This window comes from Cervus elaphus, chromosome 6, assembly GCF_910594005.1.
Source record: "Cervus elaphus chromosome 6, mCerEla1.1, whole genome shotgun sequence".
NCBI lineage: Eukaryota > Metazoa > Chordata > Mammalia > Artiodactyla > Cervidae > Cervus > Cervus elaphus.
The window spans coordinates 3396333-3411528 of NC_057820.1; the positions used below are offsets into that span (position 1 = coordinate 3396333).

Here is a 15196-nt window from a genome sequence, read left to right on the forward strand (position 1 = left end):
TGGGGCTAGAGGCAAGAAGCGAGGTGGCCGTTTGGGAAGCAGGAGGCTGGGGGCGGCGGCCAGAAGCCAGTGGTCCGTGTGCGATTGCTGGGAACATTATTCTCTGTCTTCAAAGACCAGAGTCAGGGCAGCAGGGTTGTGAGCAGGAGATGAGGTTGACAGTTTTACCCATTTAAACACGGATGGGAGGCTTTGCAGAACATAGACTAGAGGCTGCCAGGCCAGGGCAAAGGGGACGGCGGGGCCCAGAGGAGCCGCAGGGAAGCCCCTTGAGCTGTCTGAGCAGCAGGACCGGTGTGAGCGGTCAAGGTGGGGGGCGCGTAGGATCAAGAATGATCCTTCAGGTCGTCCTGGCTCAGGTGGGCGGGGTCACCTTTACTCAGAGGCGGGGCAGGAGCAAGGTGGGTTCTTCATGTTGAGACAGGAGTCTGAGACACCCAGCCAGAGCTGCACGGAGGTGGATGGGCAGGCGGGGCCCTCAGGAGAGGTCTGGGCTGGAGGCAGAGTCTTCGGGGCCCTTGGCTCCCAGGTGGGCCTAGGGGTGGGGTGTGGGTAACCTGAGACCCAGCCCCACCCTCACTGGGCGGGGTCTGGAGCCCAGAAAAGCTGCGATTCTCCTGCTCAGCACCCACCTCTGTCCCCGTCCTCTGCCTCCATTCCCCTTTCCTGCAGGACCTGGGGTGAGGGTGGAGAGAAAGCGTGGTCAGGAGTAGCCCCTGGAGAGCCCTGGGGGTGGAGAGAGCCAGGGCTGGGCGGAGGGTGGTGGGGGAAGCCTGGGAGAGAGGCCCAAGCGGGCTTTAGGGCTCGGGTCAGGCGCCCAGCGTCCTGCAGGCGGCCGAGGGGCCCCTGGGGCAGAGACAGCTGGGAGAGTGTGGCTGACCTGGCCGCCGGCTGGATGGACAGCCTGCCGCCTGCCCTCCTGCTCACATTCGGCCCCAGCAAGAGCAATGGGGGCTCCAGACGTCAGGGAGGGGACCTTGGCCCAAGAGAAGCCCCCTCACATGCGAGGGCAGAGCCTCCCTGCCCTTCCCTGGGGACTGGCTGGGACTCTGCTTTCAGCAAAGGTCCCTGTGACCCCCTGTGCTGGACAGGCTTGCCCCCAGCCTGGGGACCAGATGGGGTGTGACCTTGGATTTGTGGTCAGGGACACAGGCCATGCCCAGACCCTCGGGTGTCCAGGGGTGAGAGCCCACATCTCAGGTCACAGCTCTCAGGCTTCCTCTGTCCCCCCAAGTTCAGCTCTGGGTCTCGTGGTACCCACCTGGGAGCTCTGTCTCTCCTCCCCTGGCCCCGGCAGGGGACACCTTATCTGAGACTCTGTGTCCTCTCTCCCCTGAGGACCGTCAGCCCCTGGGGGCAGGGTCCAGGGGGCCCCCTGTGCCTCCTCTGTGCCTGCAGCAGCCCCCCAGTGAGTGCCCACGGGGCAGCGGGTGCCCAGGGCTTCCCTGAGCAGAGCCTACCTCCTTCGTGGGTCCCAGCGTGGCAGGGGCCCCGCGGGCAGTGACCATGGACATGAGATTACGTGAGGGGTCAACGGAGACGACTAGATCTGGGTGCCGGTCCCCCTGGGGGTGAATCCTGGCTTCTGCCTTGCTGCGTGACCCTGGGTACAAGAGCAAACCTCTCTGAGTGTGGAGTCGCCATCGCCTCGTCTGTGAAGGTGGGCATGGTGCAGTCTTCCCGGCAGGAAGCACCTGAGCTTTGGGGCTCCAACGTGAGCATCCTGTGGGCTGAGCCCTGGGGTGTCACGCAGGGCTGGTCGGGTCCACGGGCCCGCCGTGGTGAGCCTAAAATGGACCCCTCTCACATGCTCCTGAAGCCTGAAGCTCAGGTGGCCCAAGGGGCCTCGTGCCCACGGTCCTGGGGCTGAAGGCGGTTCCAGCCCCTCCTTCCTTGGATGGGGACACCGAGGTGCCAAGAGGGGACCTGAACCTGAGCAGGGCCGTGCAGCTGCAGACTTCCGTATCTGTGATCAGTGAACCAAAACCTGTTCACTGTGCTGGTGAAGCTGACCGAGATCTGCCCAGGGGAACGGCTCCCTGCCTGTTATCCACAAGGCATCCTGGAGGGGCCGTGTGTCTCGAGATGCACCTGAAACAGTCATCCACCCGCAAGGGGCCTCTCCTTGCCCATCCGTGTGGTGATCTAACCTCAGATGACCCAGACCCAAGTAGTCACGCTCAGGGCCCCACAAGCAGTCCCAGAAGAACACTGAGGGCAAGGTTGCCACAGGAGGGCTTTTGGGAGGAGGTGACAAGGGGGCCTGGTTAGGCTGAGCTTGGAAATGGGGCATGGGCAGGCATGCAGAGCCTCTAAGGCCTGTTGCAACTCAGGGTCCTGAGTGCCCAGCAGCCACCTGACCTGCCTTTTCTATGCGCCTTCCCTCTCCCTCTAAGACACACACTGCACATACTCTTAAGGCCAGCCGATGCCATCTGACAGGCAGGCCCCTAGAAGACTCCCATGCCTGCAGACCCTCACCAGGGCAGAGCTCCTGTAGCAGAGAGGGTTACTGGGGGAGAAAGTATAGAGTCCCGGGAGCTTGTCTCATCCTCTTCATGAGTAATCATTTGACCTTCTACAGGTCATTTGGTTTTCCTGGGCCTCAGCTTCCTCACCTGTAAAATGGGCTCATGTGTAATGCCTTGGCTCATGATGGTCACATAAAATCTCTGAATGTGTGAAGGGAGCTTTTAACCTAGTGGTTCTCAATCCTGGCTGCACCCAGGGTCCAGTGACCTCTGAAATCTACCGATGCCTGGTCCCATCCTAAGAGTCCCATTCTAATGGGTCTTAATAGTACCCCAGGGATGCGATAAGTGGAGACTCTTCGCTCCCTGCTCTTCTGCACTTGTTACAATGGAAAAGCCCTAGAACAATAGGGAGGATGGCTGTAGAACTCTGGAAGGAGGAAGGTGGACTGGCCAGAGACCTGAGGAAAAATGCAGGACCTGTGTCTCCCACCTGCCATGCAGTGGACAAGGAGAGTAAGTAAACTGCCCTCCCCGGCACCCGGCCCAGGGAGACACTCTCCATCTACGGCCAGTGTCTCCCACCCTGACCCCAGGGCACAGAGCAACCAGGAAAGCACCTTTCATCACCAGGGCATTACCAGCAACACCAGTTGGACGCTGAAGACCAGAAGAGCAGTTTAACAAGCATTCTGAAAACTAACTCGTCTTCAGAAGCACAGTCCCCAGTAAGCCAGGCCCCACATGTTAAACCTAAACAGGGAGATGGTCTGCTAACATGGAAGACTTAACTAGGATCCAGACCTCCTAGCATAAAATTCTCATGTCCGGGATACAGTAGAAAATCACTCATCGCAGCAAGAACCATGAACATAACTATTTGGATGAGAGAAGACAGTCAGCATGTCCTTGCTGTTGTTCAGTCCCTCAGCCGTGTCCAACTCTGCGATTCCATGGCTGCAGCACGCCAGGCCTCCCTGTCCTCCACTGTCTCCTGGAGTTTGCTCACTCATTTCCATTGAGTCAGTGATGCCATCCAACCATCTCATCCTCTGTCGTCCCCTTCTCCTCCTGCCCTCAATCTTTCCCAGCATCAGGGTCTTTTCCAATGAGTCAGCTCTTCCCATCAGGTGGCCAAAGTATTGGAGTTTCAGCATCTGTCCTTCCAATGAATATTCAGGGTTGATTTCCTTTAGGATGGACTGGTTTGATCTCCTTTCTGTCCAAGGGACTCTCAAAAGTCTTCTCCAGCACCACAGTTTGAAGCATATCCTAACACTGAAAAGACATTAGAATTATCTGAGGAGGATTTTTAAGGCAGTCATCACAAAAATGCTTCAACCAACAATTACAAATACTCTTGAAACAATTGAAAAAGTAAAAAAAAAAAAAAAAAGTCTCACAGAAGGAATACAGGTCCTAAAACAAAAAGAATTCAATGGAAATGATGGAACTGAAAAATAAAATAAGCAAGATTTAAAAATTCATGGGTGAGTTCCCTAACAGAAGAGAAGGCTATGTCAGAGGAGAGACTCTGAGCTTGAAGATGGAATAAGAGAAATGATCCAACCTGAACAGCAGAGAGAAAATAGGAAAAAAGAGTGAACAGAACCTGTAGGATAACAGTTATGCCATTGGAGGCCCAGAGGGAGAAAATGGGTCCAAAAAATATTCACAGAAATATTGCCTGAAAACAAAAAATTTGACAAAAAGACATAAACCTACAGGCTCAAGAAACTGAGTAAACCCCAAGTAGATTAAGCCCAAAGTTATCCACAAACACACTTAAACTTCAAAACCTGAAGACAGAAAAAACAATCTTGAAAGTAGTCCAAGAGAAAAGACACTTTTTACTCCCTACCAGGGACTCCAATGCGAATAACAGCCAACTTCTCCCCAGAAACCATGGAGGCCAGAGGAAGATGGCACATTTTTCAGGTGCAGAGCAGAGAGACATTTGCTGTCGATGTGAATTCTATCTTGGGTGGAAATATCCTTGGGTGGAATGAATGGCACATGGACACCTTCTCAGACAAAGAAAAACTCAGCAAAGCTTTCACTGGCAAACATACTTGTCTAAAGGACATACTCCATACGGGAAGTGATTAGAGGGCTCAGAAATTCAGAAAGGAAGAACATCCAAGTAGGTAACAATAGAGGTCAACATATCAAACTGTCTTTCATTTTGATGAGTTTCTTAAGTCATTGTTGATGATCAAAGCGAAAATCATAGCAGCCTCCGATGCGGAAACTCAAGGCAGATAGAAGAAAGAGCTAAGACAGTCGTAGTTGATGAGTCAGGAAGACGAGGTGGCCTGATGGAAGCAAGGTCTCTACGCTTCATGCGAGTGTGGGACACTCAGACAGAGGCCGGCAGCCTGAGCCCGGGGGGTTTTAGAAGCTGGTTTTAGAAGATGGCAGTGCTTCCATCACTGGTTTAGAGCAGATACGATGAGAGGGGAGGACATAGATGATCCCAGGATCCTAAGGGGTGCCAAGCCTCAGTGAGCATCAGAACGCCCTGGAGGGCTTGTAAAACACAGGCTGCAGGACCCCAGCCCCAGAATTCTGCGTCTGTAGGTCTGCGGTGGGGCCGGAGAATCTGCCCTTTCTGACAAGTTGCCTCCAGCGCCGCTCGCCAGAGACCCCGCTTTGAGGTGTGCCGCCAGCCACCCTTGGCTGATCAGGAGTTCCTGGGTCTCCGCTGAGGTCCCCTTAGACCCTCAGCCCCACAGCCTCACACCCCTAAGAGTTCTGGCTCTGTGCGTAAACTGGGGAGCAGGTGTGTCCTGGAGGGACCCCGGGACTGTAAGTCAGGAGGCCTCGTCTTGCAGCTGAGGACCGGGTGAGCTTGGCCAGGTTCCTCTGTGGCCCTGGGCCTCCATCCCCCTTTCCATGAAATGGGAGGAGCTGGGGCCCAGGGCGACAGCAGAAGTGAGAGGCGCCCAGCAGGCCTGGCCCGGCAGCCTCGCCCCGCTTCGCTTTCTCCAGCTCTGCTGTCTTCTGTTTCACATATCAGTTTTCACACAGGTTTCCTGTGACGAGAAGGCTCCTTGGCTAAAACAAGTGTGAGACCCCTGCCCTTGACATTGTAAAGGGCCCCTCCTGACCCTCATCTGGAACCTCCTCACAGGCCATCTGGGGACACACGGGTCCCCGAGGCAGGTCTCCAGCTGAAGCCTTTTCCTGCGAATGCGGCCTATTTGGAAGGCCGTCTCTCCCTTCCCTCCGCCAACCCCCAGGAGAAAGGCACCCGGATTAACAGCACCCTCTGTTTGGAAGCTGGCCTTCCTGGAGTGGGCTGCAGGGCAGGGGGGGGCAGCAGGCGGTTCTGTGCACAGTGCCCGCCTCACCTCCGGGGGCTCGGTCCTCCGTCTTTGGGGACATTCCAGTGGCTCCCAGGAGCGCGTGCTGGGAATGGGGGTCCCTGGAGTCGGCAGGCGTGGCCGCTGCTCTTCACGGGCCCACAGACTATGGAAAGACAGATGTTCAGACACCCCGGGGAAGTCCGCACCCCAGGGTGGGTAGGGGTAGGGGTCCCCCCCAGGGACCCCAGCTCTGCCCTTTGTTCTCCTTCCGGGGCACGTCCCACACTCCTCTCTGAGCCAGGAACTTCTGCTCTGTTCTCTCTAGACGTGGCACTGAAGTGGTTAATGATGAGGCGGGGGTTGGGGGGCGTCTCAATGTCCTGGGCCCCCCGGGGGAGCCAGGAAGGTGAGCGATGGAGGGGGATCCGTTGTGGGATTTGCACAGGGAACTCAGAGTCCGTGTCTCAGACTGGCCCCTTGAGAAGTTAGAAATTAGGGTTTTAATGTGAAACCCCCCAATTGCAAGCAGCTCCAGGGTTTTGAAAGGTAGTCTGCAGGCCCCCTCTGGTGGAGCTGGGCCTCCGCTGGTCACCTCTGGCTCAGGGTGGCCCAGTCCTGCCCACATAGGGCCCCTTCCCCCCTCTGCCCCCAGCTCTCCTAGTCAGCCGGGTGAGGGGCTGGCCAGGGGACAGGACACGCGTGCCTGCCAGGCTGGGTCAGGCTCCATGGCATTCCTGGGGTCAAGGGTGGGCTTGGGGACACCGCCCCCTTCCCGTGTCTGTCTTCAGTCCGTGCCTGGGGGATCGGGGTCTGGAATGAGGCAGGTGGGATGTTCAGGGCCCTCCCGTGTGACCCAGTCACCCCCCACCCACCGGGGCGCACCCCCTCTCCCGCGCCCGGCCGCGCCTGGCCGCCCGCATGACAGATGTGCTGTGTCTGTTCCAGGGCTCCCCTATTCCAAGTCTGACCCTGTCTCAGGACATGGCAAGAATGGCTTGGACCACCGGGTAGGTACTCGGCACCCCGCCCCGCACACCCCACCCCGCACACGCGTGCTAACCAGCGCCCGGGGCTGGTGCGGGGCCCACAGCTTGGGGACCACTTGGCCAGGAGGAGGGCCCAGGGGACCCCGCTCACCCGCCTGCCTGCCTCTGCCTGCTGCCCCGCGAGGGCCAGACCGCCACCCGGCAACACCCTTCCTCCGTCGCCCCCAGCCCCCAGGGAGACCCCAGCGTTGGGGGGCGATGGGGCCACTCAGAGGAATCAGACCCTCGTAAGGCCTTCCTGACCCCCTCTCCTGTGACCTGGAGCCTAACGAGGACCAGGAAGAATGGAGGCGTGCCATGAGCCGTGTGGGCCCGGCGTCCACCTCCTCTCCTGGCGTGCCCTTGCCCCCCTCCCCACGGTTAGTACCATGACCGTGCTCGCCTCCGACGGTGCCCTCAGCCCTGTGAGTGCTCCTGGGGTCACACGGGGGCTAGCGTCCTCTGCCCTCTCCTGCTGACAGCTGCTTTGAGCACCCCCTGCCCGCTCCCCAAATGTGGGGACGTGAGACTGTAGCCCAGACGGCCTAGCACCTGGCGTGTGCCCAGCCGGGCCCTCTTCCCAGAGCTTGTCCAGGTCCCCAAAGAGGAACCCCGGGCGGGCTGGGCATGTGGCGCTGAACCTCTCCCACGGCAGACAGGTGGACGCACACACACACCACACACACACACACAGAACACACAACATACACTCAACACACAACACAGAGAGAAACACACAACATACAGAACACACACAACACACACATACACACAGAACACACAACATACACAACACACACACAGAACACACAACACAGAGAACATACAACATACAGAACACACAACACACAACATACACAACACAGAGAACACACAACACACACACGACAAACACAGCACACAGAGAGAGAGAACACACAACATGCAACACACACAACACAGCACACACAACATACACAGCACACACCACACACAGAGAACACACAACATACACAGAACACACAACACAGAACACACAACATACACAACACACAGAACACACAACACACACAACACACACAGAACACACACACGACACACACACATAAGACACACACACATGCACAGAACACACAAGACACACAGAACACACAACCCACAACATACACAACACACACAGAACACACACACGACACACACACATAAGACACACACACACATATGCACAGAACACACAAGACACACAGAACACAGAACACACAAGACACACAACATACACAGAACACACAGAACACACAACACGACACACACCACACACAGAGAGAACACACAACATACCCAACACACAACACACACAGAACACACATACACAACACACAATGCACACAGAACACACAACATACAGAACACACACGACACACAACACATAAGACACACACACATAAGCTCACATACACATACCACACACACACAGCCCCAGGATACTTGCTGCCCCAGAGGCAGCCTCTTACTTACGGATGGAGGACACTGTCCACAGACTGAGCACTTCCATCCTCCCAGAGAAGCCCCTCAGACTTGTCCCTATTTGTTCCCCTGGGGTGGTCCTGTCCCCACGTGTGTAATGCAGGGAACGGTGACCCCTTGCACTGACCTCCGACGCAGGGTCCAGCCACGGGGCACATCCTAGAACAGGGGCCCCATCATGGAAGCTGTGGGCATCCTCAGGCCCTGCTCCTTACCCTCGGCCTCTGTGGGCCCTGCTGCTGCGTCTGTTCCGGGCCCGGTGACGCTGTAGGGCTTGCTCAGGTGGACCACACACATCCCACTGACCGCTCAGGTGGACCACACACATCCCACTGACCACTCAGGTGAACCATGCACATCCCACTGACCACTCAGGTGAACCATGCGCATCCCACTGACCACTCAGGTGAACCGCACACATCCCACTGACAGCTCAGGTGGACCACACACATCCCACTGACCACTCAGGTGAACCATGCACATCCCACTGACCACTCAGGTGAACCATGCGCATCCCACTGACCACTCAGGTGAACCGCACACATCCCACTGACAGCTCAGGTGGACCACACACATCCCACTGACCACTCAGGTGAACCATGCGCATCCCACTGACCACTCAGGTGAACCGCATTCATCCCACTGACCATTCAGGTGAACCGTGCTCATCCCACTGACCGCTCAGGTGGACCACACACATCCCACTGACCACTCAGGTGAACCATGCACATCCCACTGACCACTCAGGTGAACTGTGCACATCCCACTGACCACCCAGGTGAACTGTGCACATCCCACTGACCGCTCAGGTGGACCACACACATCCCACTGACCACTCAGGTGAACCACACGCATCCTACTGACCGCTCCCCTGTTTGTTCAGAATGGGCTGAGCTGAGACAGGCACGTGGCATGCTTCTCTTAATTTCCTTTAAGGATTTCTCCGCTCCTGTCCTCCGGTCCTGTCCACAGGACCCCCGTGGCGCCGGAGAAGGTAGATCCTTAGGTTCAGCCTGAGGGTCCTGAGGTTTGAGGGAAGGGGTCATAACGCTCCCTGAGTCTCTGCTCTGTGACTCGGGCCATGAGCGCCAGGGTCACTGGCTGGACCACGTCCATGCCAAAGCGTTCCCCCCACCGCAAGCCGAGTCCAGGGGTTTATCTCAAAATGTGAGAGACAACTAAGTGGATGAGTGTCCGCACCCGCAGGCTTGCATCCTTGGTGGCCGAGCTGTGCGTTGTCTAGGGAGAGTTCCCTCTTGGCTGCCATGCTAGAAGGATGCTGGTCAGTGGCCCCCAGCCCCTGCGGGGAAGGCATGGCCTCCAGACCCTCCGCCCCCAAGGAGCCTGGGAACAGCTGGTGGAGACAGTCTAGGGGGGACACTGTCTCCAAGCCTCTCCTAGAGCAGACAGCAGACGCTTAAGCTTCACAGAGTTAACAGCTGAGCCCTCCGGGAATGTTTTTCCTGCTGGCCTCAGGGTGGGGAGCAGAGTGTTAGGAAATCTGTGAGCCCTTCTCTACATCTTAGGGAGTTGATAAAGACGGAATTCATCATCCCATGAGGACCTTTGTTTTTCACATTAGACTACCTGGGAGGTTGGTGAAAATCCTTGTTGACTTTTCTTTGGGATTCTTTTTTCCCTACTTATGTTCTCTCCTATTTTTTTTCTTCACTCTTTCTAAGACTCTTATGTAATTGTATGCCTGTTTTTTGGCCAGAAGACTGGATAATTGATGGCCAGTCTTTTACAGTTCAGCCATGTCAGATTAAGTTGTTTTCTTGGTTTGTTTTTTTACTTTCTGAAAGGATTCTAGGTGACCTAAATTAGAAGCACAGATGCAGGGAGACCAAATCCCAGAGGAGAGGAGAAGAAAGAAATGGGAGAAAATTATGGCAGAAACACACAAAGGAACACTGTCTGGAAAAACCATCGAAGCTCAGCTGCAAGCTTCCTGATGACCAGGGCGCAGAGGCTGGTGGGACCAGCTGTTTGTCCTCATTGTCAAGTGGAAGGAAGTTAGTAAATCAGGAGGCGGAAATTCGCCTGGTTCTTGTTCCAGGATGGATTTGGAGCCAGGACCCTAGGTCCCACAAGGGCTTCCCTTGTGGCTCAGCTAGTAAAGAGTCTGCCTGCAGTGCGGGAGACCTGGGTTCCATCCCTGGGTTGGGAAGATCCCCTGGAGAAGAGAATGGCTACACGCTCCAGTATTCTGGCCTGGAGAATTCCATGGACTGTATAGTCCATGGGGTCACAAAGAGTCGGACACGACTGAACGACTTTCACCTTCACTTTCATCCTAGGTCCCAAAGCTTGTTAAAAAGTCCTGGTAACTAGCCAACCACAGAGCCTGACGTGGTGGATAGTCACACCTCTCTGTAGGATAAATAGGAAAAGAACCACCTGTGAAAGTCCTTCCTGTGGACCAGAGAGCCCCAGTTCCAACATGTGCCACCTGGCCTGCTATTAAGAGACTAGAGAATTCCATGGATAGAGGAGCCTAGTGGGCTACAGTCCATGGGGTCCCAAAGAGTTGGACACAACCAAGTGACTAACACTGAACAAGGTAGAAGTTAAGGTTAAAAGTGAACTAGTAGTTTTAGTGGTATGAAGAGGGAACAATTCGTTCTTGATGACCCAAGTTATAAATCAGTTACAACATTCATAAACTTAAATGTACCAAGCAACATGGCAATGCCAGAGACCTTGATAAAATGCAAGTATGGAAAGCATTTTGAATAAGGCTCTTTTGAAATCAGATAAGAATCTAGTGAAGGAAAAACGTATAGAGAGCAATTTAATAGTGGAAAGAACAAAATTAAACTAATAAGGGTATGAAAAATCCATATTTTCTGAATTAGGTTTTCACATGTCCATAAAACATTATAATAGAAATGCTCGTGTATATCAATATGAAGGAAACCTTAACGAAGTGTAGAAGTCTGATATTTTCCAACTGTGATGCTGGAAAGAACACATGCATTAGCGTCAGGCAGCCCTGAGTGTAGATCCCAGTCCTGCCACATACAGGGTGTGTGTTTGGGAAAGTTACTTAAATTTCGAGTCTCTATTTCCTAGTCTTTAAAAAAAAAGCATGGCAACCTACTCCAGTATTCTTGCCTGGAAAATCCCAAGGACAGAGGAGCCTGGTGGGCTGCAGTCTGTGGGGTCACAGAGTCAAATATGACTGAGGGACTGGGCGTGCGCGCACACACACACACACACACACATACTCATCCTTGCCTCTTTAAGCTATCATTAGGACAAATAACATGACGGTTGTGAAATCTTCTAAGTTCTGTAAGCCTAGTTCCCAAATGAATAATTATTATAGAGCATGTCTCCACCCTTTCTTACCTCCATATCACTGGCCCCTAAGTAAAACGTGAGCTTTAGCCAGAAAAGAACAACAGTCAGTGGTGAACGGCCACAGTTTTGTTCTCCCTGTTATCAATCCCAGTATAATTTTTGGAAACTAAAAAGCATTGGTTAAATCTTTTACAGTTCCATGTATTAGCTGTGTGATCTTGGGCAAGTTTCTTTACTTCTCTGAGCCTCAGCCACTACACGCTGATAATAATGCCCACCTCCTGAGGCAGCAGGAAGATGAGTGAACGCGTGTGTAGGGCAGCTGACTCCTAGTAACACCAAACAAATGGGAGAGGTAAAGGGTTGGTTGCCTTTAGAGTCTCTGTTCTCTGCTGAGAACTGCAGAGGGGTCAGCTAGGGGTGTGCCTGTGGATGAGGCCTTTGTGGGATCCCCCCAGGCCGCTTAGCTGTCCCGCCAGCCCACGCATGGAGCCAGAGGCCCGGGGCTCCCCTGCACCAAAGAGGTCGTGAATGTCCCCCCACACTGCGCACTTAGAAGGTCAGGAGTAGACTGCTCTTCCCCTGCTCTGGACTGATACGATGCCCCGCCTCCACCTGGGGGTTGCCCCCCTCCCTGCTGAGAGTCTCTGGCCTGTCTCCGAGCCTGGCTGACCAGACGATGCAGGTCCCGCTGCCCGGAAGTGGGTTTCCCACAGCCCCAGGTGGCGGTGATGGTCCGTGGCCGGGGAGCTTGCCGCCTGCGATGCAGAGCAGTGGGCACTAGGGGGCAGCATTTCTCTTTCATATTCCGAACAGGCCCCGGGAAAAGGCCAAGGTGGGAGACAGACCGGTCTTGCTTTGTGCAGGAGGTTCCCTATCCAGACAGGTGCAGGGGCAGGGAGGATGTTTGTCAGCGGCCTGAGAAACCGTCTCCAAATATTGCTTTTGAAACTCCCAAGGGGAGTCCTTCACGGGCGACTCGGTGGGTGCGAGGTTGCCCGGCCCCAGGTCCCAGCGCTGGGACTAGGGTGCGGCCTGCCAGGCTCTTACCAAAGGACTCAGTAATCGAGATAAGCAAGATGCTCATACAATGTTTGTGAAAAATCCAAATTAATTTTTAAAATATTTGCGATGGACAAACGATCAGACGCGGAAAGACCGGCGCAGCCCTCCACTTACACGCTCACCTGCCTGGCCGCCTCCTCCCGCCATCTCTGGGCCTCAGTTTCCCCCACTCAGGATGAAGGACGTTGCACTGGGTGCTTCCGGAGGCCTCACGCTGCGCCACGCTTGCGAGGACTGTGACCACTGCTCACTTGTCACCTCTCGCAGTAAATGAGTGCTGGAAGCCCTGTCCCTGTAACACGACCCCAGGGTGAGGCGGTAACGCCCCCCTGAACCGCAGGGCTCCCTCTGTGGAAATTTAACCACTGTGCCCAGTTTCAGAAGCGCTGGCCAAGAGCCCTGACCTGGGTCAGATGCTATACCTGGGGCCAGACGTGAGCACACGTGAAATGTTTTCCTCCACTGCGGGCAGTTGACTCAAGGCCCAGACAGACTGGCCAGGACAGGGGCTGACCGGCCTGCAGGGCCCCGGTGCTGGTGGCGCAGGGCGGGGACCCTCCGGAGAGGTTTGCAGGATGACTTTTTCAGGTGGGCAAAGGGAACGAGAGCTCCAGACATCAGGGTTGGCCGCTGAGATGCCACGGACAGGTGAGGGAGGCACCTGAGAGGGGTGGCCGGGCTCCCAGGTCCACCGCCCCTCCGAGGGCCAGGCCTTGAGTGCCAGCATGCACAGCCACGCTCATGACACGCGGGGTCTGTGCCAGGGGCTTTACAGGCACCGGCCACCCGGGGCCCCTGGGGCCCGCTCGTCCAGTGGGACCGGAGGCCCCGTGCTAGAGCCCCAGCCTCGGTGAGACGCCTGCGGGGTCCGGGCCAGCTGTGGGACCGAGAGGCTGGGCGCCCGGGAGCTGCCATCTCAGCGGCTTAGGAGCTGGTGGGACAGGCAGGGGCGGCCTGAAGGCGGCAGGAGGCGCGTGAGCACACCCGCTCTTGGGGAGCTGGCGGCCTTTCCAGAGCCTGGTCTCAGCGGGCACCCCGGGCCGACCCGCCTCCCCCGCCCAGCTGCCAGGACCCTGGAGACAGCCTGCCCCCTGCAACCTGCCCCTGCTGCCCTCTCTCTTTCTCTTCCAGAATGCCAATGTGGGCCCTGGTGGAGCAGACCCGGATGCCGGCTGGGGCACGCGAGGTACAGGAGGCGGGGACCCCGCGGGTCTCTGGCTGGGGCAGGGGCCGCTGACAGGGCTCCACGAGTCTCGTTCCGAGACCACCCTCCCCCCAAGCGCCGCGGGCAGAAGGCTCCAAGCGCCCGGGAGGCGGAAGCCGGGGATGCGTGTGTCCCCGCCTCTTCCGGTCACGGTCGCGCTTTGGTTCGCCTCCATCCTGAGTTACCGACATGCTTCCTCTTCTCCCTGGGGTGTCCCCCTCTAATTCAGGTGCTAACTCAATGCTCCCCCATATCCTGCCCTAGGTGCTCCCCTCTGGAGCACGGCCGACCCTGTCCTGACCGACTTATCACTCCAGGTCACTCAGACGAGAGGTCTGTGTTTGAATGACCAGCCCAGGCCAGGGCGGGGGCCAACCAAACAGCGACTGGCACGTCCACGCCACTAAGGGAGGCAGAGCCGCAGGGAAGCGCCACCTTGGGGCTTCCCAGGCGGCTCCGTGGGTGAAGAATCCACCTGCAACGCAGGAGCCCCAGGAGACGCGAGTTCAGTCCCTGGGACTCCCCCTGGAGGAGGAAATGGCACCCCACTCCAGTATTCTGGCCTGGAGAATCCCTTGGCCAGAGGAGCCTGGCGGGCTGCAGTCTGTGGGGGTCGCAAAGAGGTGGAAGGGTAAAGCCCGCTCGCTAACACTGCAGCCTCCTGGGGCCTCACACCGGCAGGATGGCCTGCAGGGAGGCTGGCGTTACTGGAGAGACCTGGTCACGTGGCCGGTGTCCGCCCGGGAGGCTCTGCCAGCCCTGAACCGTGGGGCCGCAATGCTCACTCATGGTTGTTACCCAAGGGTGATGGGAGCCTGCTTTCCAGGGCTGGTCCACGCTGGATGCTGGAGTAGGGGAGAGGGGAGGGAGTCACAGCCTGCACCCTCTGAGAGGTCTCCGGGCTCAGAGCTGGCCTGGCCAGGCCTCCCGCACGGCACACCGGGGAATTCAGGGACCAGCCGCCCAGTGCCCGAGCCCCTCACTGGTGTCTCCCGCCCGAGAGGGAGGCTTTGCAGCCAGGACCCAGAGATGCCGCCCTGTCGGGGGGAATGTGTGCTCACGGAGACCGCCCATCCGTACGATTTTATTTTGTTTTTAACAAGCTGCTTTTAGTCTGGAAGAAACAAAAATCTTTAATAAGCTAGCGTGTGGGGCTGTGTATTTAAAAGGAGGAGCTGAAGGGTGAAGAAAGTAAATACAGTAAGAGGCGGGTAAGCCCAGGGGGTAAACTGAGGCAGGTCTCGGGCTCCCCTACCCCCACCCCGGGGAGACAGCAGCCCAGCTAAGAGAGAACACAGCGCTGCCTAGGGCTCC

The 15196-nt window shown here is 56.5% G+C and overlaps 1 protein-coding gene across 1 annotated transcript in view; it reads left to right on the forward strand.

The window, feature by feature from the left end:
* ABLIM2 (actin binding LIM protein family member 2) overlaps positions 1-15196 on the forward strand; it is a 131236-nt gene that overhangs the window by 100771 nt on the left and 15269 nt on the right. Inside the window, 2 exon segments of the mRNA XM_043906090.1 lie at positions 6725-6786; positions 13810-13864. Coding sequence (XP_043762025.1) covers positions 6725-6786; positions 13810-13864 — 117 coding nt within the window.